Source organism: Harpia harpyja, chromosome 1 (assembly GCF_026419915.1).
Source record: "Harpia harpyja isolate bHarHar1 chromosome 1, bHarHar1 primary haplotype, whole genome shotgun sequence".
NCBI classification, from domain to species: Eukaryota; Metazoa; Chordata; class Aves; order Accipitriformes; family Accipitridae; genus Harpia; species Harpia harpyja.
The window spans coordinates 50,128,587-50,147,808 of record NC_068940.1 but is presented as its reverse complement, the minus strand read 5'-3'; the positions used below and the strand labels follow the sequence as shown (position 1 = coordinate 50,147,808).

The 19,222-nt window shown below is 40.8% G+C and overlaps 1 protein-coding gene across 7 annotated transcripts; it reads left to right on the top strand.

Moving 5' to 3' along the window:
• Positions 1-855: 855 nt before the first annotated feature.
• Positions 856-18,376, top strand: MLH1 (mutL homolog 1). Of its 7 annotated transcripts, none has more exons than XR_008236052.1 (19): positions 856-1,090; positions 1,563-1,653; positions 1,782-1,880; positions 4,421-4,494; positions 4,815-4,887; positions 5,942-6,033; positions 7,328-7,370; positions 8,012-8,100; positions 9,097-9,209; positions 9,801-9,894; positions 10,435-10,588; positions 11,308-11,666; positions 12,446-12,594; positions 14,299-14,407; positions 15,226-15,289; positions 15,843-16,007; positions 16,814-16,922; positions 17,301-17,414; positions 17,970-18,376. XR_008236052.1 is itself a non-coding variant. In XM_052792988.1 (19 exons), the coding sequence occupies exons 1-19, from the start codon at positions 984-986 to the stop codon at positions 18,135-18,137; spliced, it is 2,250 nt and encodes a 749-aa protein (XP_052648948.1). In that variant the 5' UTR covers positions 856-983; the 3' UTR covers positions 18,138-18,376. The 7 variants fall into 7 exon arrangements, 5 of the variants coding, with proteins under 5 accessions (XP_052648948.1, XP_052648958.1, XP_052648975.1 ...); XR_008236050.1 differs by having other exon boundaries at positions 16,811-16,922; XM_052792988.1 differs by having other exon boundaries at positions 16,830-16,922.
• Positions 18,377-19,222: the final 846 nt, after the last annotated feature.

Genomic DNA, 19,222 nt, shown 5'->3' with positions numbered 1-19,222 from the left:
GCGCCTGTACGCGCTGGCGGGGGAAGCAAGAGCTCCACAGGACCAGCGTCCCCACAGCGTGAAAGATCCCAAAGCATGGGGCTTGCTGCCAGCTTTTAGCCGTGCTGTGGATAACGGTCCGCTTCGTGGTCTTGAGCAATTCCGGAGCTTGCGCGTACTGTGACAGCATGGATGTGCGTCGCGATGCACGCGGTGACCAGGGATATCAGGGAAAGCTCGTTGTGATCAGAGACACATGGGGCGGTCTGCGCTGCTGCCGTAGACACGCTGCACAGCCTCAACTGCCACCGTAACCACATGCTGCGGCGTGTACTGATGTCATAGACATACTTCATGGGGTGTACGGTGACACAGACGCGTAGGTAAATGCGTCCTGCGGGCGCAGGCTTGTAGCATAACCTCCGCTGCGACCGCACCGAGGCCGCAACGCGCGCCCCGCTCACAGCCACCCTTCGCACGGCACGCTGCCGTCACGCACCGCAACGCCTACGTCGGAGATGCACGACGTCATGCGCGCCGCAACACCGTGCGCCGCGCAACCTCCTTGCCGCCAGGTGGCGCGCTCCTCCCCGCCCCCGCCCCACTCCGCGGCATCGCTCCGCCCCCGCGCCGCTCAGCCAATCGCAGCGGGGTCCCGTCGTCTCTCTCCCCGCCCCCACCCGCCCCCCGCCAGCAACCGCCTTCCGGTTCGCCGCCCGTGTTTATTTTTGCCGCGGGAAGGAAGGAAGGAAGTGTGATGGGCACTTGCGTCGTCCAATCGGAGAGCCGCTCGCTCGAGGAGGCGGGCAAGCGGCGGTTTGGCGCCGGCGGCGGCCGTAGGGCCCTGCGGCCTTTCCTCACGCCCGCCCCCCCTGCCCCCCCCCCCCCCGCCGGTCCCTGCGCCTCTCTTCCCTCATCCGCCTCGTCAGCTCCTCGTACCGGTCTCCCGGGTCTCCCCTTTCCCGCCCGGCAGCTGCCCGAGCCGGGCTCCTGTCACGGCAGCCATGGCCGGCGTGATCCGGCGGCTGGATGAAGCTGTGGTGAACCGCATCGCGGCCGGCGAGGTCATCCAGAGACCGGCGAACGCCATCAAGGAGATGATAGAAAACTGGTAACGCGGGGGAGGGGCACGGAGTGGGGGGGGGCTGCGGCGTGTAAGGAGGGGTAAACCTCGTTTTGGGTGCTGAGGAGAGGCAATGCCTGTGTGCTCTCCTATGGAACGCGCGGGAGGATTCAAACTCTCTAAATTTGCGTCTGGGTTTGTTTTGTTGTTGCGTGGTAGGCTTAGGAATCGTTTGCTTTCAGTGTCAGGTCAGTAATTCGGTGGTTCGTCTTGAAGGTGAAGTCTGGCTGGGCTCAAAATCGCTGCCCTTCGGCCAGTAAGCACAGGGAGCTGTATGGGCTGTGTGAAAGCAAGCCCCAGGGTCTGCAGTAAAGATCTATTTGAAACAGACTGAATTCCAGTGTGAGTGACAAGTAGAAACAAGTTATCACTCGTGTGAGAAAAAACTACGTTTTCAAGTCACGTAGTGCTTTATTCTCTAGAACTGCTGTTCCCTAGAATGCGTTCTTGGTTTCTGCAGTTTGGATGCTAAATCTACGAGTATCCAGGTTGTAGTTAAAGAAGGTGGTCTGAAGCTCATCCAGGTCCAAGACAACGGCTGCGGTATCAGAGTGAGTAAACAAAGTCGACAGCTGTGTGCTGATGTCTAATACTACCTTTTAAAATTTAATTCAATTTCTAAATGGTTTTGATCTTGAAAAAACTTAGAAAGTGACTATTACTTGTCTCTTTCACATAGAAAGAAGATCTGGACATTGTATGTGAGAGATTTACTACCAGTAAACTGCAAAAATTTGAAGATTTGGCTACCATTTCTACATACGGTTTTAGGGGTGAGGTAAGCTCTTCATCAAGGTTTTGAAACTGTTCATTGCTCGTTGTTACCTGTTGTAGTGAGGCTTACATACTGTCTCATTCCCAGTACTCTTTACAGAAGCTTCCGTTTTCTGAGTCTGCCACGTGAATATAGTTCAAAATACATTTCTATGTCTTTCAAGATTAGATGGATGCCTAGGGAGAGGTATATATTCTTTTTGCTTTCTGGAGTAAGTTGATTTTTTGTTTGGTTTTTTTTTTTTTAAGTCTTCTCAAATGCTGCTTCAGGAACCTACAGGTAAAAGACAATGAAAGACTTGAGTGGAAGGTGAATCTTTGTTGTCAGATGTTCGTCTAAATACAATACTTAAAGCTAAATGTTTGATATGTACATTTGTCTTCCTTTGCTTTTGCTCGTAGTCGAAGTTAGTATCTCTGACCCCTCAGATACACTAGTTCTCCATATTCTCACAGGCTGTACCTAGACTTGTCTGAAAGAACAGTCCAGGATGAGTTCTGCTTTCCCCTCCAGATGGACAACATGCGACAGAAGTATGTTGCCTGTGCTCAGATACATAGATCCCAGAGGACTGGAGGCTTGCCAGTGTGACTCCCATTTATAAGAAGGGTCGGAGGGAGGATCCGGGGAACTACAGGCCTGTCAGCCTGACCTCGGTACTGGGAAAGATTATGGAACAGTTCGTCTTGAGAGCGCTCACGCAGCATGTCCAGGACAAACAGGGGATCAGGCCCAGTCAGCATGGGTTTACGAAAGGCAGGTCCTGCTTGACCAACCTGATCTCCTTCTATGACCAGGTGACCCGCCTAGTGGATGAGGGAAAGGCTGTCGATGTTATTTTCCTAGACTTCAGCAAGGCCTTTGACACTGTCTCTCATGGCATACTCCTTGAGAAGCTGGCGTCTCGTGGCCTGGATAAGGGCACTATTCACTGGGTGAAAAACTGGCTGGATGGCCGAGCCCAGAGGGTAGTGGTGAATGGGGTGAAATCCAGTTGGCGGCGGGTCACAAGTGGGGTTCCCCAGGGCTCGGTGTTGGGCCCTGTTCTGTTTAATATCTTTATTGATGATTTGGATGAGGGGATCGAGTGCACCCTCAGCAAGTTTGCAGACGACACCAAGTTGGGAGGCAGGGTCGATCTGCTTGAGGGTAGGGAGGCTCTACAAAGAGATCTGGACAGGCTGGACCGATGGGCTGAGGCCAATTGTATGAAGTTTAACAAGGCCAAGTGCCGGGTCCTGCACTTCGGTCACGGCAACCCCATGCAGCGCTACAGGCTTGGGGAAGAGTGGCTGGAAAGCTGGCCGGCAGAGAAAGACCTGGGGGTGCTGGTTGACAGCCGGCTGAATATGAGCCAGCAGTGTGCCCAGGTGGCCAAGAAGGCCAATCGCATCCTAGCCTGTATCAGGAACAGTGTGGCCAGCAGGAACAGGGAGGTGGTTGTTCCCCTGTACTCGGCACCGGTGAGGCCGCACCTCGAGTATTGTGTTCAGTTTTGGGCCCCTCACTACAGGAAAGACATTGAGGTGCTAGAGCGTGTCCAGAGAAGGGCAACCAAGTTGGTGAGGGGCCTTGAGCACAAGTCTTATGAGGAGCGGCTGAGGGATCTGGGGTTGTTCAGTCTGGAAAAGAGGAGGCTGAGGGGAGACCTTATCGCTCTGTACAACTACCTGAAAGGGGGTTGTAGTGAGGTGGGTGTTGGTCTCTTCTGTCAGGTGTCTGGAGATAGGACAAGAGGAAATGGCCTCAAGTTGAGGCAAGGGAGATTTAGGTTAGATATTAGGAAAAATTTTTTTACTGAGAGGGTTGTCAAACATTGGAATGGGCTGCCCAGGGAAGTGGTTGATTCACCATCCCCGGAGGTATTCAAAAAGCGAGTGGACAGGGTACTCCAGGGCATGGTTTAGGGGGCATGGTTAATGGTTGGACTCGATGATCTTGAAGGTCTTTTCCAACCAAAATGATTCTATGATTCTATGATTCTATTCTATGATCCTTGCATGCTCCAGAGAGCGGACTGCTTAAGTCCTCTCCTCACGCACTTTCAACAGAATTGGCTCCACAGCCAGTGGAGTCTGGTCCTGAGGCTGGTTTCAGCAGGCTGTGTAGACGTGTCCATTGAGTTTTCCAGGAAAACCATTGTAATGTAACTTTGTAGTATTACCTACAGTCAGGAGGAGGACTACGTGGGCATGGATGAGGAAGTAAGGGCTAAAACCTTCCAGCTGTTTTTTGTTAACATGAAAGAAGGAAAAGGGCACAACTGTAATAACTTTGCAAATTTCTTTTAGTTATGTTACACAGTTAGCTGCTTGTAATGTCAGAGAGAATGAAATGTTAGAAAAGCCTAAAGAAGGTCCTGGATAAAAGTCAGCATTATAGGGACTAAAATTTGTTAAAGCTTTACTGACCTGCAAGGTTTTTTATTAATGACTTTCAAGTGGTATAATAAAATTTAGTGATGCTGTTTAAAGTGTGGGCGCTCCTTCAGCAGTCAGTGGTCTCCAGAGCAAGGTTTACAAAGATGCTTTCTCTTTCTCTAGGCATTGGCTAGCATCAGTCATGTTGCCCATGTTACTGTAACAACTAAAACAGCTGATGCAAAGTGTGCATACAGGTATGCTACCTATTATCCAAGTGACTTCTGCTGCATGTAATAATGAACAGAGGTATTTAATTCTCTTTTCAGTGCTTTTATTAAAGAGGAGTGTGGGATATTTGTTTCTAGGGCAGTTACAAAAAAGACCTAGAATGTGAGAAAACATAGTTCAAGTGATTTTTTTTTTTTTTTTTTTTTAATTCCAAATTGTAAAGGTAAGCTTTTAGCTAAACCATGTATTTTGAAAATAGGGAAAAAAAGATAATCTTAAAAGGAATTCGACTTCAGCAGCCAATGTAGGGTAAACTCTTGTCATCTTATTTTTATTTTCTGCCTAGAGCTACTTACAGTGATGGAAAAATTAAAGCCCCTCCGAAACCCTGTGCTGGAAACCAAGGAACTCAGATCACGGTAGGCTTTTTGTTCCTGTTCTGTCTTGTCCCTATTCTGTTCCCTGGTCGTTATGCTTGCACCACTTATTGTTACGTGTTAAATTGTAAGGTACGTGATATATCACCGTGTAGAATATTTTCTAAATTATGTTGTTCTGTGGTTTTGTTGGGTTTTTTGTTTTGTTTTCTTGCCCAGAGACAGCAAGGTAAACTTCATAAGAGCCTTTTTGTTTTTTCCTTCCTTCTGAGGATAGCATAGTTATATCCTCAGATATTTTATAATCCTTCTGGACTGCTGAAAGCCTGAACAGACAGTTAGGGCTACAAGAAGGTCAGAATATGGAGGAGTGGTTTATATTGCATGAGCCAGAGTGGGAAGATGAAGGCTGGCACAGGAAACTGCAGAACCGCTGTTTGTCTTTCAGTCATATCTTTCTTACATCTACCAAGATGTATGAAGAATAAGGAGCTCAGGATGGGAAGGAGTGTGCGTGTTGCACAGCGTAGGGTGGAAAGTAGAAGCCTGGCCCGGGAGTCTGCAGGTGTGGGTTTGTCTTGCAGTGGGAACGTACACCCAGCTAGCTTCACACGTCAATGTGGAGGATAATGTGTCTTAAAAAAGAAGCTGAACTTTAAACATCTACCTTTCTCACTATAGCAGAAAAATAATTTGCATATTGTTTAAATAAATAGTGAGAACGAACAATTTAAGCTGCTGTTTTAACTACATTAATAGCTTTAATTGCAGCAACTGTTTTAACATTTACTTGCATTTCATTGAAACAGTGTAATCAGGGAATCCATTGTCATCTGCAATGGAAAGCGCATAACTTCCACTGAAAAGTGAGTTGTAGAGTTGTTATTGGTAAAAATACTGATGTACCAAAATACTTGAAAACATACGTTTTTCTGGAGTTGCATTTTGTTAGGTGAACCTAAGCAGGAAAGGAATAAATTGAATGTTGATCCTTCATAAACTGTTTTCCGAAAATTTTGTAGTATCAAGTTAGATGAATTATATAGTGAGAGAAGATTTTTAAAATTACTTTTAATTGTGATCTTTTTCTCTGTAGGTTGAAGATCTTTTTTACAATGTAACTACAAGGAGGAAAGCTTTAAAAAATCCAAATGAAGAATATGCAAAAATACTAGAAGTTGTTAGCAGGTAAACTGAAATAGGAGGCTCCATTTTTTTCTGCTGCCTTTGAGAGTACCGGGGTTTTTCAGAGGGACTGGTGTATGTGTGTGTGGTGTCATTTTTGTTGATTTTGAGGGGTTTTAACTGTTTGTTAATATACAGTGTCAGGTAATGGTCCCATTTGATACAGAAAATCCAGCAGAGAAACAGTGTATTTGGTCTATGACTATTATTAGTAAGAATTCCAGCAAACAGTGATAGACTTGAATGAGTGAACTCTCAATGAACTTGGGCTGAATAGAATCCAAGTAAAAACTGTCAAGAGCATTGAGATTGGCTGAGTATGAAGAAAAAATAATACCACTTTAGTTACCAGATGTTCCTTTCTGTGGCCCTTTGTTGCATCTTTGGCCATGTGCAGAGCCTTTGCAAGCAGGATCTACACAGTTTAACCAAAATAATTGCTTTACACTTCAAGTAAACACAAAAGCTAGCAAGGAGTAGCAAGACTGTATGCTAAGCGTTAGCCTGCTCCCTGAATGAGCTACTTCAGAGTCTTTACACTGACAAGGCAGGCTTCAGCCAGGAGGTGAAGGGTCAGGTCCCGCTGCTCCGTGGAACAGGCTGGTCTGACATCTTGCTGAGTTACAGGCTTCCAACTCATTGGTTTTGGTTTTTTGGTTTGTTTTTTTTTTTTTCCCATTAGGATTTTACATCCTGTTCATTTTGGGTTTTTTTCCCTCTTGAATTTTTGAGTTACTAACTGTCCCGGTCACAACAGTCTAACCTCTGTCTGCAGTTTTATGTTTCTCATCTTGCAAGGTTCCACAGTGCATTCTTTCTCACAACTTAGCAACTTCCCTAGAAGTTTGAGCCAGGGTTACGCGGCTGTTGTGTATCAGAACTTGGCCCTGGGGTCACAGACAGCTGAACCATCTGGGTAGGGTAGGTTAGAAGGGCGAGCCAGCCATTTTTCAGATCCTTCTCTGTACTTGATTCTGTTACACTGAGGAGGTTTTGCTGCTGTTCTAGTTAAACGTATGCAATGAAACTGAGCAAACTAGGTCTATAGAAGTTGATCAGGTTTTTTTGAGAAATAAGCCAAGCTGATTCTTGAATTTCATATGGTTACAGGTGAGTTATAAATAGAAAACATTTATATTTATAGCTGTTTAGTCTACAGAAGCTCAGTTTGGCTCAAATCACATTACTGTGTAACAGGAAATTAAATTGTTTGTCCCTGTTAGTAGCTGCTTTTCAGCATTCAGGAAAGTAACTTTTTCTTTCACGTACCACAGTCTTATGTTTACCTATTTTTCAGGTACGCCATCCATAACTCGGGCATCAGCTTTTCAGTTAAAAAGGTATGTAAATAAAGTCTTTATAACTTCTCCATGTGTCTGTATCTATGTGTGTGTGTGTGTATATATACATATATATATAGTGTATATCTGAAAATGCCAGAAAATTTGCAGTGCATCTTTTGCAATGGGAATAGTGTATAGAGCCTTCCCTTGTACTGAAATGTTGAAGTGTAGTTGATGCAGTCTGGATAGAAAACACATTAGTTAAAGTAAACAAGACAAAAATATATTTGTCAGGAGTTTTCTATGTGGTCAATGTTTTATTTTGTTTTAGCTTCATGAGCTGTTTCAGTTTCTCTTGAGAGTCTGGTTACCAATTACTCTATGAAAAAGGATGGGTTAGAGTACCTTCATTCTGTGGCATTCTTGATAATTATTTACAGAACTACTTATGTTCCTCACTTTCCAAGATGGAGTTCCTAGCCTGAATGGGTCTGATGTGATCTAGCAAATATCGTAATCCCGTGCCATTTACCACCTATTGTTTTTCTGAACACAAATAAGTAAATAATAATACAAAACATTATAATGATGTTATGTCCCATGCCTTTGTGTTAGAAATGTTATTGTTAAGTTTAACCTATTTCTAAAACTTCAGCCAGAACTGTGAATTGACTGATACTCGTTTATGCTCTCTTTAGCAAGGTGATACCATGTCAGATGTTAGAACCTTATCAAATGCCTCAACAGTGGACAACATTAGGTCCATCTTTGGAAATGCTGTTAGCAGGTATGTTGATGTCAAGTTTCCTTCTGACATGAAGTTTTCTAGTAAATCTCCCTCCCCTTTCTCTTTTAAAGAACATGGGCTGTGCTAACTTTTCCTGCTTCCTTCAAGGCAAATTACAGAGAAGAGGGAGCATTGCAATAATAGAGCTCTCCCTTGTCTTGCAGAATGTATGACTGTTTTTTTTAGTATGTCAAAGGAAAGAGGGAGGTTGCAAAGCTGTTCCTTTAATGCACTAAAAGGGACCCATCTGCTTGTAGCTTTGTGTGCTCATTTAAACAGAGCAAGCTGTACCTGTGTTCTCTACAAGTTCCTAGCCTCTTCCTATGCCGTGAAAATCTTACCACTTCTTACCGCAGTCTGCTGATAAATTTTGAAGTCTCCTCAAATTTGTTTTTCTGAAATCTTACAGTTCCGTATTTTGACAAAAGCTACATCAGCTGAGGCTGAGTAAACCAGGCAGAAGAGTTGAGAACAAATAAAACTAAGCATCTTTTGAAAATTTATCTGCCACTTTAGGAAAAATTCTCTCATTATAAGACATTCAGCTATAAAGAATTCATTGAATGGACTTGTGGAATGGTTTTGTCCTACGAATACTTGGGTGTCAATTTTATTCGGTTACTAAAATCACACTTCACGTGTAAGGAATATAACTTTTAATACACATAAACACCTTTATGAAACACAGCAAAATAGAGAGGCTGTTTAGTGATAAGGCTTGCAGTTGTTATAATATTATGGATACTGTGATACATTAAGGTATTAAAAAGATACAGTGAATAATTTTACAGACGCCAATCATACTGTATTACTATTTTACTTAGAAGAAACAATGCAGTTCAGGTTAAATAATTTTTGTGACTCAGCAATAAATGTTTGAACTCTAATAATTCTAATTAACTGTGATATAAATAGAATGTAGAACTTGTACTGTTTGAAATTTGCATCAACAGAAAAATTCATTTTTTATGTGTGTTTCTGTCAAACTGTCAATAGGGAACTGATAGAAGTGGCTTGTGAAGATGCAAGTCTGGCCTTTAAAATGAAAGGCTACATCACAAATGCAAACTACTCTGTGAAGAAATGTACATTTTTACTCTTCATAAACCGTAAGTTTAAATAATATTTAAAAAAAAAAAGCAGCATGTTGTACAGTCATATGTTGCTTACATAATGATCAGAACAAAACTTTTTGAAGAATTGAAAAATGTATGAGCGTTCTTAAAAACATTGAAGAATAAGCATTACAGTTAACTGTAGATCTTAAGGTGTTTTCCTATTTGTAATGTGCATCATGCTTTGCACTCTGAATAGTGAAAAGCAGCTAAAATGGGGCCTAAAGAAGCTTGTGGAGTATCAAGGTTATGATTGTGTCCTGCTGACTTACACAGAATGGTCTCTCCGTGCTGTAGCAACATTGGCATGGGGTGCAACAAACCTTGACTGTATGAAATAATGAAAAGGTAGTCTGGTTATTTCAGTATTTGTGGGAAAAAATACTTCTAAATATAAAACATACTAAGAAGATACTGCCTATTCCTGGGTTTATATGAAGAATAAATAGGTCTCGGGAAGAACGGGTATAACAGATGCCCTTTGAAGACAGAAGTGTGAAGAAGTTGGTCTGAAGGAGTAGTTGGGCACTGTGCAGTGTATTTCAGTGGGGCTCTTTGAAAATAGCATTTTGTTCTGTGTTTCAGATCGATTGGTAGAATCAGCCGCTTTGCGGAAAGCCATAGAAACTGTGTATGCTGCTTATTTGCCAAAAAGTACACATCCATTCCTATACTTAAGGTAAAGTAATAGGAAGAAGTCGCCTTTTAATACCATCTTGTGGGATATAGCTAGGGTGAGTAGGTTCAGAAGGACGTTTGTGTTCCTGACAGTAGCGATAGGCATTGCCAGACAGGAGATTATTAATTGCCAGACAGGATATAATTAAATCACATTAAAGAAATCTTAAGACAGGCCTTATTTTCAGAAGTAGTGAGTGTCTGCAGTTTCAGCTTAAGTCCTTTCATATTAACACGTGAGACGCTGCAAGTAAAAGATACTTCTAAAACCTGTTTTTTGTAGTAGTGCCATGGGGAGATTGGTTTAAGCTTGCCTATGTAAGCTGATTTTGGTGAGTTTGGAATATAGGGTTCTTCAGATTATTTTTAATATATGAAACAAATCTGAGTGTAGTGTAACTTTAGCAGGTTTCAGGACCATTTTGACTTCTTCGCATGGAGTAATGGCCCCAAGCCTGAAAAATTTTGTACTGAACCAGTTTGTGCCCTCTCTGCTATCCGTGGGAAATTTTAGGTTATCTTCTTTTAAAATGTTTTCCAGCCTGGAAATAGACCCCCAGAATGTCGATGTAAATGTGCACCCTACAAAACATGAGGTCCATTTCCTTCATGAAGATAGTATTCTAGAGCGTGTGCAACAACATGTAGAGAGCAATTTATTGGGCTCTAATTCTTCAAGGCTGTACTTCACTCAGGTGAGAATATGTGTTTGAAGTGACTAAAGCTCTGCACTATTTTAACTACTGTGGAGTGATTGATAGTCATCAATGTTATACTGGTAGCTTGAGATCTTTGCTCTATGTTTCAGGGATGAAATTACTTTAATATACCAATGTTAACAATGTGGCAGCGAACTTACTGGAGGAAAAGTGCATGAAAACATTTAAAATACTTTTCTGTCAAGTATATGTTCAGTCTTTTTGATTTTACAAGTGTATTAGTCTTGACATGTGGTAAATTGTTTTTATTCTGCCCTGGTTTATGTGAAAGACGTATGACTGAGGAAATTGTTCTATGTATTTGAGAGCACCTTGGATTTAATCTAACTGGAAAAAAAATCAGGAAAAAGAATTCCTAATATCTCTTTATATAGAGCCTAGTTTAAAATTATAACTACAATCTTTTAAAAAAAAACAATTTTCTGTTTGCTTTTTTACATTAAAGATTTTCCCTTTGAAATAAGGGAATGCTAACTAATGATTTCATTAATTGCCAAGATGATGACATTTACGCTATGGGTCTAGTAAGTGCAAAGCTAGTGGCCTGTTTAAGCAGGTGACACTGCCTTTGTGGGACTTGAAAGTTACTTGCTGCTGAGCAGTAAGATGCTGCGTGAGAAATGTGGCTGATCTTTGTGGGTTTTTTCTTCTTGTTTTTGAATCTCTTCTCTTTACTTCCCCGTATCTGAACGAAGACATTGCTTCCAGGGGCCAACTGTTCTTCCAGTGAGGTTGTAAAAGCATCAGCAAACTCTTCTGCGGTTACCAAAGGAACCGGTGATAAAGTTTACGCACATCAGATGGTCCGCACTGATTCCCGAGAACAGAAATTGGATGCTTTTCTTCAGCCAGTGAACAACCTCCTAAGTACAGGCCCCAGTGAAGTGATGACAGAGGTTAATGCAGGACCTCCAGAGGGTGCGGTCAGGCCACAGGATGCTGAAATGGAAGATGTCAGTGATCTAGTTGAAATAGCTGATGTTCGGGAGGACGCAGTGATGCCTGGGGGGCTGAGTGAGAGTGGACACTTGTCTCCTGAGACAGTGCCTCCTCGGTAAGTCTAATCTTCCCTGAGGTCATGCAAGGCTACCTGTTTATTTCACGGCATGGCCTTGAAACTGAAGATTTTTCTGAGCTCTTTGGACTTCTGCTTTTTCAGAAGGAAAAATTTTCCTAGAATAACTTTCCATGGCATTTTATTGAGAAATCAGACTTCATCTCTGAACTGTAAATAACATAACTTGTGATAAATTTTGTAACTGGAATGGGCTTTCCATGCATACTGAAGGTATAAATAATGACACTAACTTTACTTTAGGGAGATCATACTGGTCTGTCTCTCTTTGGAGGCCCTCCTTTTGTGGGGGGGATAGAAACTACATGACTGAATTTTGCAGACATTACCCTAGTAAAGATAAAAGTGCTGTAATCTTTTTATAGCTCCTGCAGGACCTGTTATGAGAGGCCAAAGTCTTCAGAGGTAATCTGATCCCCCTCCCCCAGTATAACAGAAAAATGATCATGAAAAAAATCATTAGAAATATCAACATTTTTTGATGTGTTCTTTAGATCCCAATTCGCTTGGTGCTTAAACAACAGATGCCTGATATGATTGGTATTAGAAAGTCATAAATTGTCTTATGAACTACCTTTTCCTAACAGATTATGCCTCAGAAGTAAAAGAAACCAATCTTTCTTTCTGGGAAGCTTTGGGAAACTTTCTGCATTTCCTGGGTTAATGTACAGCATGTGAACTGAGCATCCCATCTATTGGTGTGTTTTGCCTAAGTGATAGGAGAATTGAACATAATTCCTTTTGTTTTGGTATTGCAGAAAGAGACCACGGGAAGATGCAGACGTAGAAATGGAGAAAGTTGACACCAGAAAGGACATGACTGCTGCCTGCACCCCTAGACGAAGAATTATCAACTTGACCAGTGTATTGACTCTCCAGGAGGAAATCAGTAACCAGGCACATGCAAGTAAGCAAGCCTTTGCTTCTCAAGATTATTGTTATTCCACCAACTAAATATGATTGTTTGAACTGCTGAGGAAAAAGATATTTAGAAGGCGGCCCAGTCAGCTCACTGTGCTGCTAAGCGAGCTTTTAACAAAAATGCTTGTTAAACATCAAGGGCCAAACTTGGCAGCTGCCATACTGAGCCACACTGGAGGACTGTTTTAAAAACTTCATGTACCTTGTTTGTTGATAGATGTTTTATGCATTCTTAATATTTTGCAAACCTTAACTTGCATCATAACTAATAACACTATAAAATCACAGCTTGAAAAGCTAAGTTATTTTGTAATTTTCAAACAGAAATGGCAGCTACGATATTGTCATTACAAAAATTTTGCTTAGTCGCATGATTGTGAAGTAGACTGGGACAGGCTTGATAATCATAGTTTTTGTTTACTGCTTTTGCTTTTCATTTTCATTTGTATCTGTCCCACTTATATGAAATGATGAGACTGGTGAAATATTATTCTGTCTTCTGGTAAGTCATTTTAGAAAAAGGGAAAAGGTTTGCAATTCTTCCTAGAGTTGTTTCCCTTTTAACTCTTTGAGTTCCCTTCAGAGTCATACTGAGTCACATAAGCCATATTATTCAGTTAGTCTAAATGTTGGGAATCTTGTGTTCTGAGGGTTTTGTTGAATTTATTTTGATTTTTCTGGTAGTAAGAATTGGGGATGCTCCACAGCTAAAATGGCTAGACTAACAGACATCTGTAATAAATAACTTTTTTATAAATTACTAAAAACCTATCTTTAGAAAGCATGTACTTACACCTTACTTGCACTCCAGAAGAAGTTTTGCATTAGGCTGGTAATTCTGAGCTGGTAATTGTACATCTGACTGTCACTGGTTAAATACTGAAATCAGAGTTGCCCCTGAGCCACAAAATGTACAAAAACGTCCCAAAATACGTAGTAGAACTTGTGCAGTTGCTTGAGGTTGTGTCTTGTCTTCACATGTGTAAGAAATACCTACAAGAGACCTTTGCAAGAAAGAAATACTCCTCTCACAGTACCATTGCTTTGGAAAAGGTAACAGTGGAGTTTGGGTAGCGTAGTGCTTCGTACGTGCTGCGACTGCAGTGCCAAGCTCCTGTAACGAAGCTGCTCCCAAGGACTGCAACTAGTGACATTTTTTTTGTGGAATGCCTAAAATGAACTCTTATTATGGAATCTGATGACTTTTTTTTTTTTTTTTAAATATTATATAAATGAGAATGCCAGAAACTTATTTGGGGAGAGAAAAATATGTGGACCCATTCTATCACACTTTCAGAATTCAGTCTGACAATACTAGATTTTGTTGCGAAGTTGTTTTACATCTGCAGTTTTCTTTGAAGTATGTCTGTGCTCCCTTACTAATCTCCTGTGGCTGGAAACGAATTTTGAAAGGCTATTCAAGTCAAACACGGAGATTTTTATTTTTCTGTGTTTGTAGTTTAACTGTTATATAACTATTCTCACACTTTAATATATATGTGTATGCACACAGATGATTAATAGGTAGTACAGGCCTATAAGAAGAAGCAGGGGTGTAGCAGTGACTGAACAGTAATCTGAGACTTTAATGCTAAGCAGACCCAAACCACTCAACTAAATAAATTAGGGCAGGGTTGCAAATATGAAATCATATCCTTTTGTTTCTTCCCCACCCCTTCAATTGTTTCAGACCTTCAGGAGATGCTACATGATCACTCGTTTGTTGGCTGTGTCAGTCCTCAGTGGGCTCTGGCCCAATATCAGACAAAACTGTATCTTCTCAATACAACAAAACTCAGGTAAAGAAGCTGTTAGACTTGTTGGCAGTTGAAATAAGTACCAGTTACCAAGTTAATTAGAAGAAGGAAGGAAATGACAGGAAAAACAACATTGTTTTCTTGTTGCCTATCTGAAAAGTCATGAGGCTAAAGATGAAGCAATCGGTTCAGAAGAGTGGAAAGAAGTCTGGTGTCCTTGGGGGAAGTTGCAGGAAATCAGTGTAATTAAAATGCCAGCTACTGTATTGTGTGCTCACAGACTGGGGGAAGGGAAAGACACTTTATTTGCTTCATGATCATCTACAGTACACTGTATAAAGGTGAGGAAGCAGAGGCTTCAAAAAAGTCATGTAAAATGTTATATCCAGTTGGGTTAAGAGAAGCTGCAGGACATGATCATAACACAAAGTTTGTATTTTCACATATGCAGCCTTACAGGGCCAGCTACAGAAATTTTGTAACAAAAAAGAGAATATACTTAAGATAGACATGTCTGACCATTTCCAAGCTCCTGTGCGTTTCTTGCAGTGCAGCAAAGGAGTAAAGAGGTTGAAATATAAGGTATCGGGAATAAAGTGATAGCGGCTGCATGTTTGAGTATGTAAAATTTCTACGCCAATGTGGCTGATGATATCAGAAACCAAGAAACAGATCTAATTGTAAACATCTAGATAGTGCATGTGAATCTTTAACTAAACAGTTTAAGTAAGATCTTTGTTAATATGAATGGATATGTATGTCTGGTGTTTCCAAGATGACCCTTACTTTCCCCTCTTAATTATGGTAACTTGGTGATACGTGATCCTGTCCATGTAACTAGCCTCTGTACTTCAATTTAGCCAAGAACTCTTCTACCAGATACTTATTTACGACTTTGCAAACTTTGGAGTCTTAAGGTTGTCTGTAAGTATAATTTTACATTATATCCTATATAAAAATTTTTTTTAAAAAGTTTATTTACAATAAGCCTGTCCTTTCAGACAAATGTATGGTTTTACAGGTTGGTTTTTGTCCACTACAAGAGCGATGTTTTGTTTCTTTTACAGTAAGAATACAATGTAGAAAACTCTGTTAGTAATTTTGTAGCTACTACTGTAAGTTATCATCCTGGCTGCTTGTTATTAGTGTCATCTTCTAGATATTCACCAAGTTTTGCTGTTGCTCATTACATTGGGACAAATAATCAACTTCAATACACAATCTATCAGAAACATAGTGTTGATTGCTAGCATTTATCCTGTAAATACCACAGCACTTTGCAGGATTGTGGACTGCACAGAAAATTACATCAGAAAGAAATTAATACTTTTTAGACTGGTTATGATAAGCAGAACTGTTTGCTCTGCAGGCCAGAAATGGTATATTACAGTTAGTTTCTATATGTGAAGGAAGAAGCTATAGATTTCCAGTAGAGCATGTCGATCATGAACAACAGTTTTGCCTTCTCCATTTTTAGGAGCCAGCTCCTTTATATGAGCTTTCGATGCTTGCTTTAGAGGATCCTGAAAGTGGCTGGACAGAAGATGATGGCCCAAAAGAAGGACTTGCAGAGTACATTGTGGAGTTTCTGAAAAAGAAGACTGAAATGTTGAAAGATTATTTTTCGCTTGAAATTGATGAGGTGACTGCTGCTATTAACTTCTGACAGTAAATGAATGGTGGACCAGGCAGTGTTAGCTTTACAGTTGGACTCTGTGATCTTAAAGATCTTTTCCAACCTAAATGATTCTATGATTCTACATTTTGGTAACAGATAACTGCAGTAGTTTGCTTGCAGTACTTGCTATCACTAAGAACTTGCTCCAGTAAGATTTAGGTGGCTTACCCCTTTCATTAAAAATGCTCAGGCCTTACGCTGCTTTTAGAAGGGTGCTACACAAAGAAGTTTATATTTAATTAGTTACCAAATAAAATAATTCAGTCATTGCTTCCATAAGTAGAATGCAGATCTCTTTTCCAACAAGGTGTGCAGCTTAACCAGCTCTCTAACCTTGCAGGGCTACAGCATCACCATTGCTCTCAATGTGGTGTGGTTTTGGTTTTTGGTTTTTTTTGTGTGTGTGTGGCCTAATACCTCCCTTACTCTATACAAAACTGAACAGCTTCACCAGGGGTCATATATAACCCAGACATTTCACTCAGATATTCTCTGGGGAAGTGGGATCTGTGTAGTCAGCAGCTAGAGGTAGAGGAAGAGGCTGAATTCAGGTCTTCCTGAGCTGAGTGGCTTAAATCCAGGCCTTGTGAAGTTAAACACCACCACTAACCCTCTTCCTGCAACGTCTGCCTGGCATCAGGCTTTAAAAACTTGTAACTTCAGATACCCCTAAGGCTCACTAAGTTCCATAAGAATCAGTCTTACAATATGTAACAGTTTTGGTGCATTTATTGCAAGAAAGAACGTTTGGTTTTTTTTTACTGAAGCAGCAGCATTGCCTTGCAGGAAGGAAACCTTATTGGGTTACCACTTCTGATAGACAACTATGTTCCACCACTGGAAGGACTGCCTATGTTTATTCTTCGCTTGGCCACAGAGGTATATTCTCTTAATGATTTTATTCATTAACAAATGACTTTTTCTATTTAGGAGATAAGGAAGTGAATCAAATTAATTTATCAGAAGCTGCAAAGGAAAAGTTGGAGTTGGTTGATGTACTGTTAGCTCCTGACACTGGCTATGGTTACTGATAAGCTGTGCTTTGCCTCTGCATTCATAACCACTGATTGATGAGTGAGGATATATTTTGATTTGAAAGCCTGCATTTCTACCCTTTTTTTTTTCTTCTTCTGTACCTTTCCCTTATCAGCACAAAAATGGCTGAGACATTATTAGGACTTTTTCATATTAAGAATCTCTATCAAGTCTCTGACTGCTACCCAGATTTGATTAAGTGACTTCTTTTTCTTGTAACAGGTAAACTGGGATGAAGAAAAGGAGTGTTTTGAAAGCCTAAGTAAAGAATTAGCTATGTTCTACTCCATTAGAAAGCAATACATAATAGATGAAGCCAATGTGACAAACTCTCAGGTACAAGAATATGTAACTAGACATATGAACAAACAGCTATAACACCACCTAGGAAACAACTTCTTTTTCAGCTATAGACTTCTAGTCCCAACTCTACTTTCAGTGAAGTGAATCAAGGAGCAGCACAGCAAGATTCTGAAAGAATGTGGCTTAAATTTTCTGAAAGATTATATGTATTAAGAGAACCTTTTAACTTTGGGTATCACAGTGTACTTAATATTACAACAGTCCTTGGCCTCTGGGTTTGGGATGTATTTTTTAACCTGCTGAGCTATGATAAATTTCTATAGAAGAATAAGGAATCAAGTTAAAAACATAGTCTGCTTGTGTCTAAGTATCTGCTTAGTCATTCAGTTAAGCTAGCCCATTCTGCAAGTGACTTTCCAGAGCTTAAAATTAACTTGACTGTATAGAATGAACTACTACTTTAATACTAGCATAATTTTACAATGGCTGTAGTTTTACATAATGAAGTTTCTTAAGGGGTGCTCTCCTCCGGTAAAAGAGAATTTCAGTGTAATTGTTTGTCGTCCCCCCCCCCCCCCTGTATTTCAGAATGAAGATTCTGACTGTGGTTCAACAACATGGAAATGGACTGTGGAACATGTACTTTACAAAGCTTTTAGGACTCATCTTTTACCTCCCAAACACTTCACAGAAGATGGCAACATTTTGCAGCTTGCTAACCTGCCTGACCTGTATAAAGTTTTTGAGAGATGTTGAGCAAGTATTGATGATAGACTGGTGCATATCTAAAAAACATTCACCCTACATTGTTTTACTTAGTAGAGGATAAACCTGGAATCTTGATGGAAGAAAGAAAAAGAAGGGATTTAATATCATACTAACATGACAGCAAATTGTCTGTTTTCCTTCTGTTGCTCAAAAAATAAAAAGAATCATTTTGACTATGTCTAAACCCAGCTGAAGTTCCAAAAATAAAATTTCCACTTATGCTTTGAGTTTCACTATTAAGCAATATGCTAATGGAATACAGCTTCTACTGAAGAAAACTAATTGGGTTAAGTAATTGTGAAAGAGGATAGAGCTTAACTTAAAGTACTCATGTTTCAATTAACTCAGCTTGCTTCTTGAAAGCAATATAGATAAAACAAAAGGAGGTCTAAGAATGACTATTGTGTGACAGTACTTGCAATGGGAATGTAAATGCAAAGCACTTAAAATCAGCTGTTACTGCAGAGCTAGTCCTGTAATAGTTCAGAGCCCTTGCTGGAATAAGGCAAATCCCCTCCCTTTTAATCAAGGAGTCTGAAAATGGAAACAGGAATCTTCTAGGAGATAGCAAATGAGCAGGCACATGGTGTTCATCTCAAAGAGCTGCAGCTGACAATCTGACTACAGGGTTCAGTGTGAGAGGAAGCCATTAGTCTTGCTCAGGCAGGAAAAAAAATGCTGGAGGTTTAATTTGACCCTTTCCCTGAGACAATCACAAACTTGAATTGTCACAAAGAGGCCCTTGGTGCCATGCTGCAGCTTCAGTGGGGTGGTTTAGAGGAAGTGAACAACAAGCAGGTGTGCTCTCCACCATATGCCCCATGAGTTTTGTACATGTGAATGCTCTCAAAACCCCCAAAGTAGTCTTTATCTTCAGAATAGGCACTGTAAGAACAACTAATCTAGACCCTGATGGTTTCTTCTGAACAAATAGACAAAGTGAATGCAAAGAGTCAATGGCACAGACAAGGATCAGTGATCACTGAACTACAATTGTCTCCAATTTAATGAACAATTTAATGAACAATTAAATAATCATTTACAGGTAGGTTCGAGAGGAGTGAACAAAATAG

Excerpts from the sequence above, each read along its gene's own strand:
- MLH1 (XM_052792988.1), top strand. The coding sequence starts at position 984 with ATGGCCGGCGTGATCCGGCGGCTGGATGAAGCTGTGGTGAACCGCATC. Across the intron at positions 12,595-14,298 it reads CAGTAACCAGGCACATGCAA|ACCTTCAGGAGATGCTACAT; the intron begins GTAAGCAAGCCT and ends CAATTGTTTCAG. Across the intron at positions 16,008-16,829 it reads TTTCGCTTGAAATTGATGAG|GAAGGAAACCTTATTGGGTT; the intron begins GTGACTGCTGCT and ends ATTGCCTTGCAG.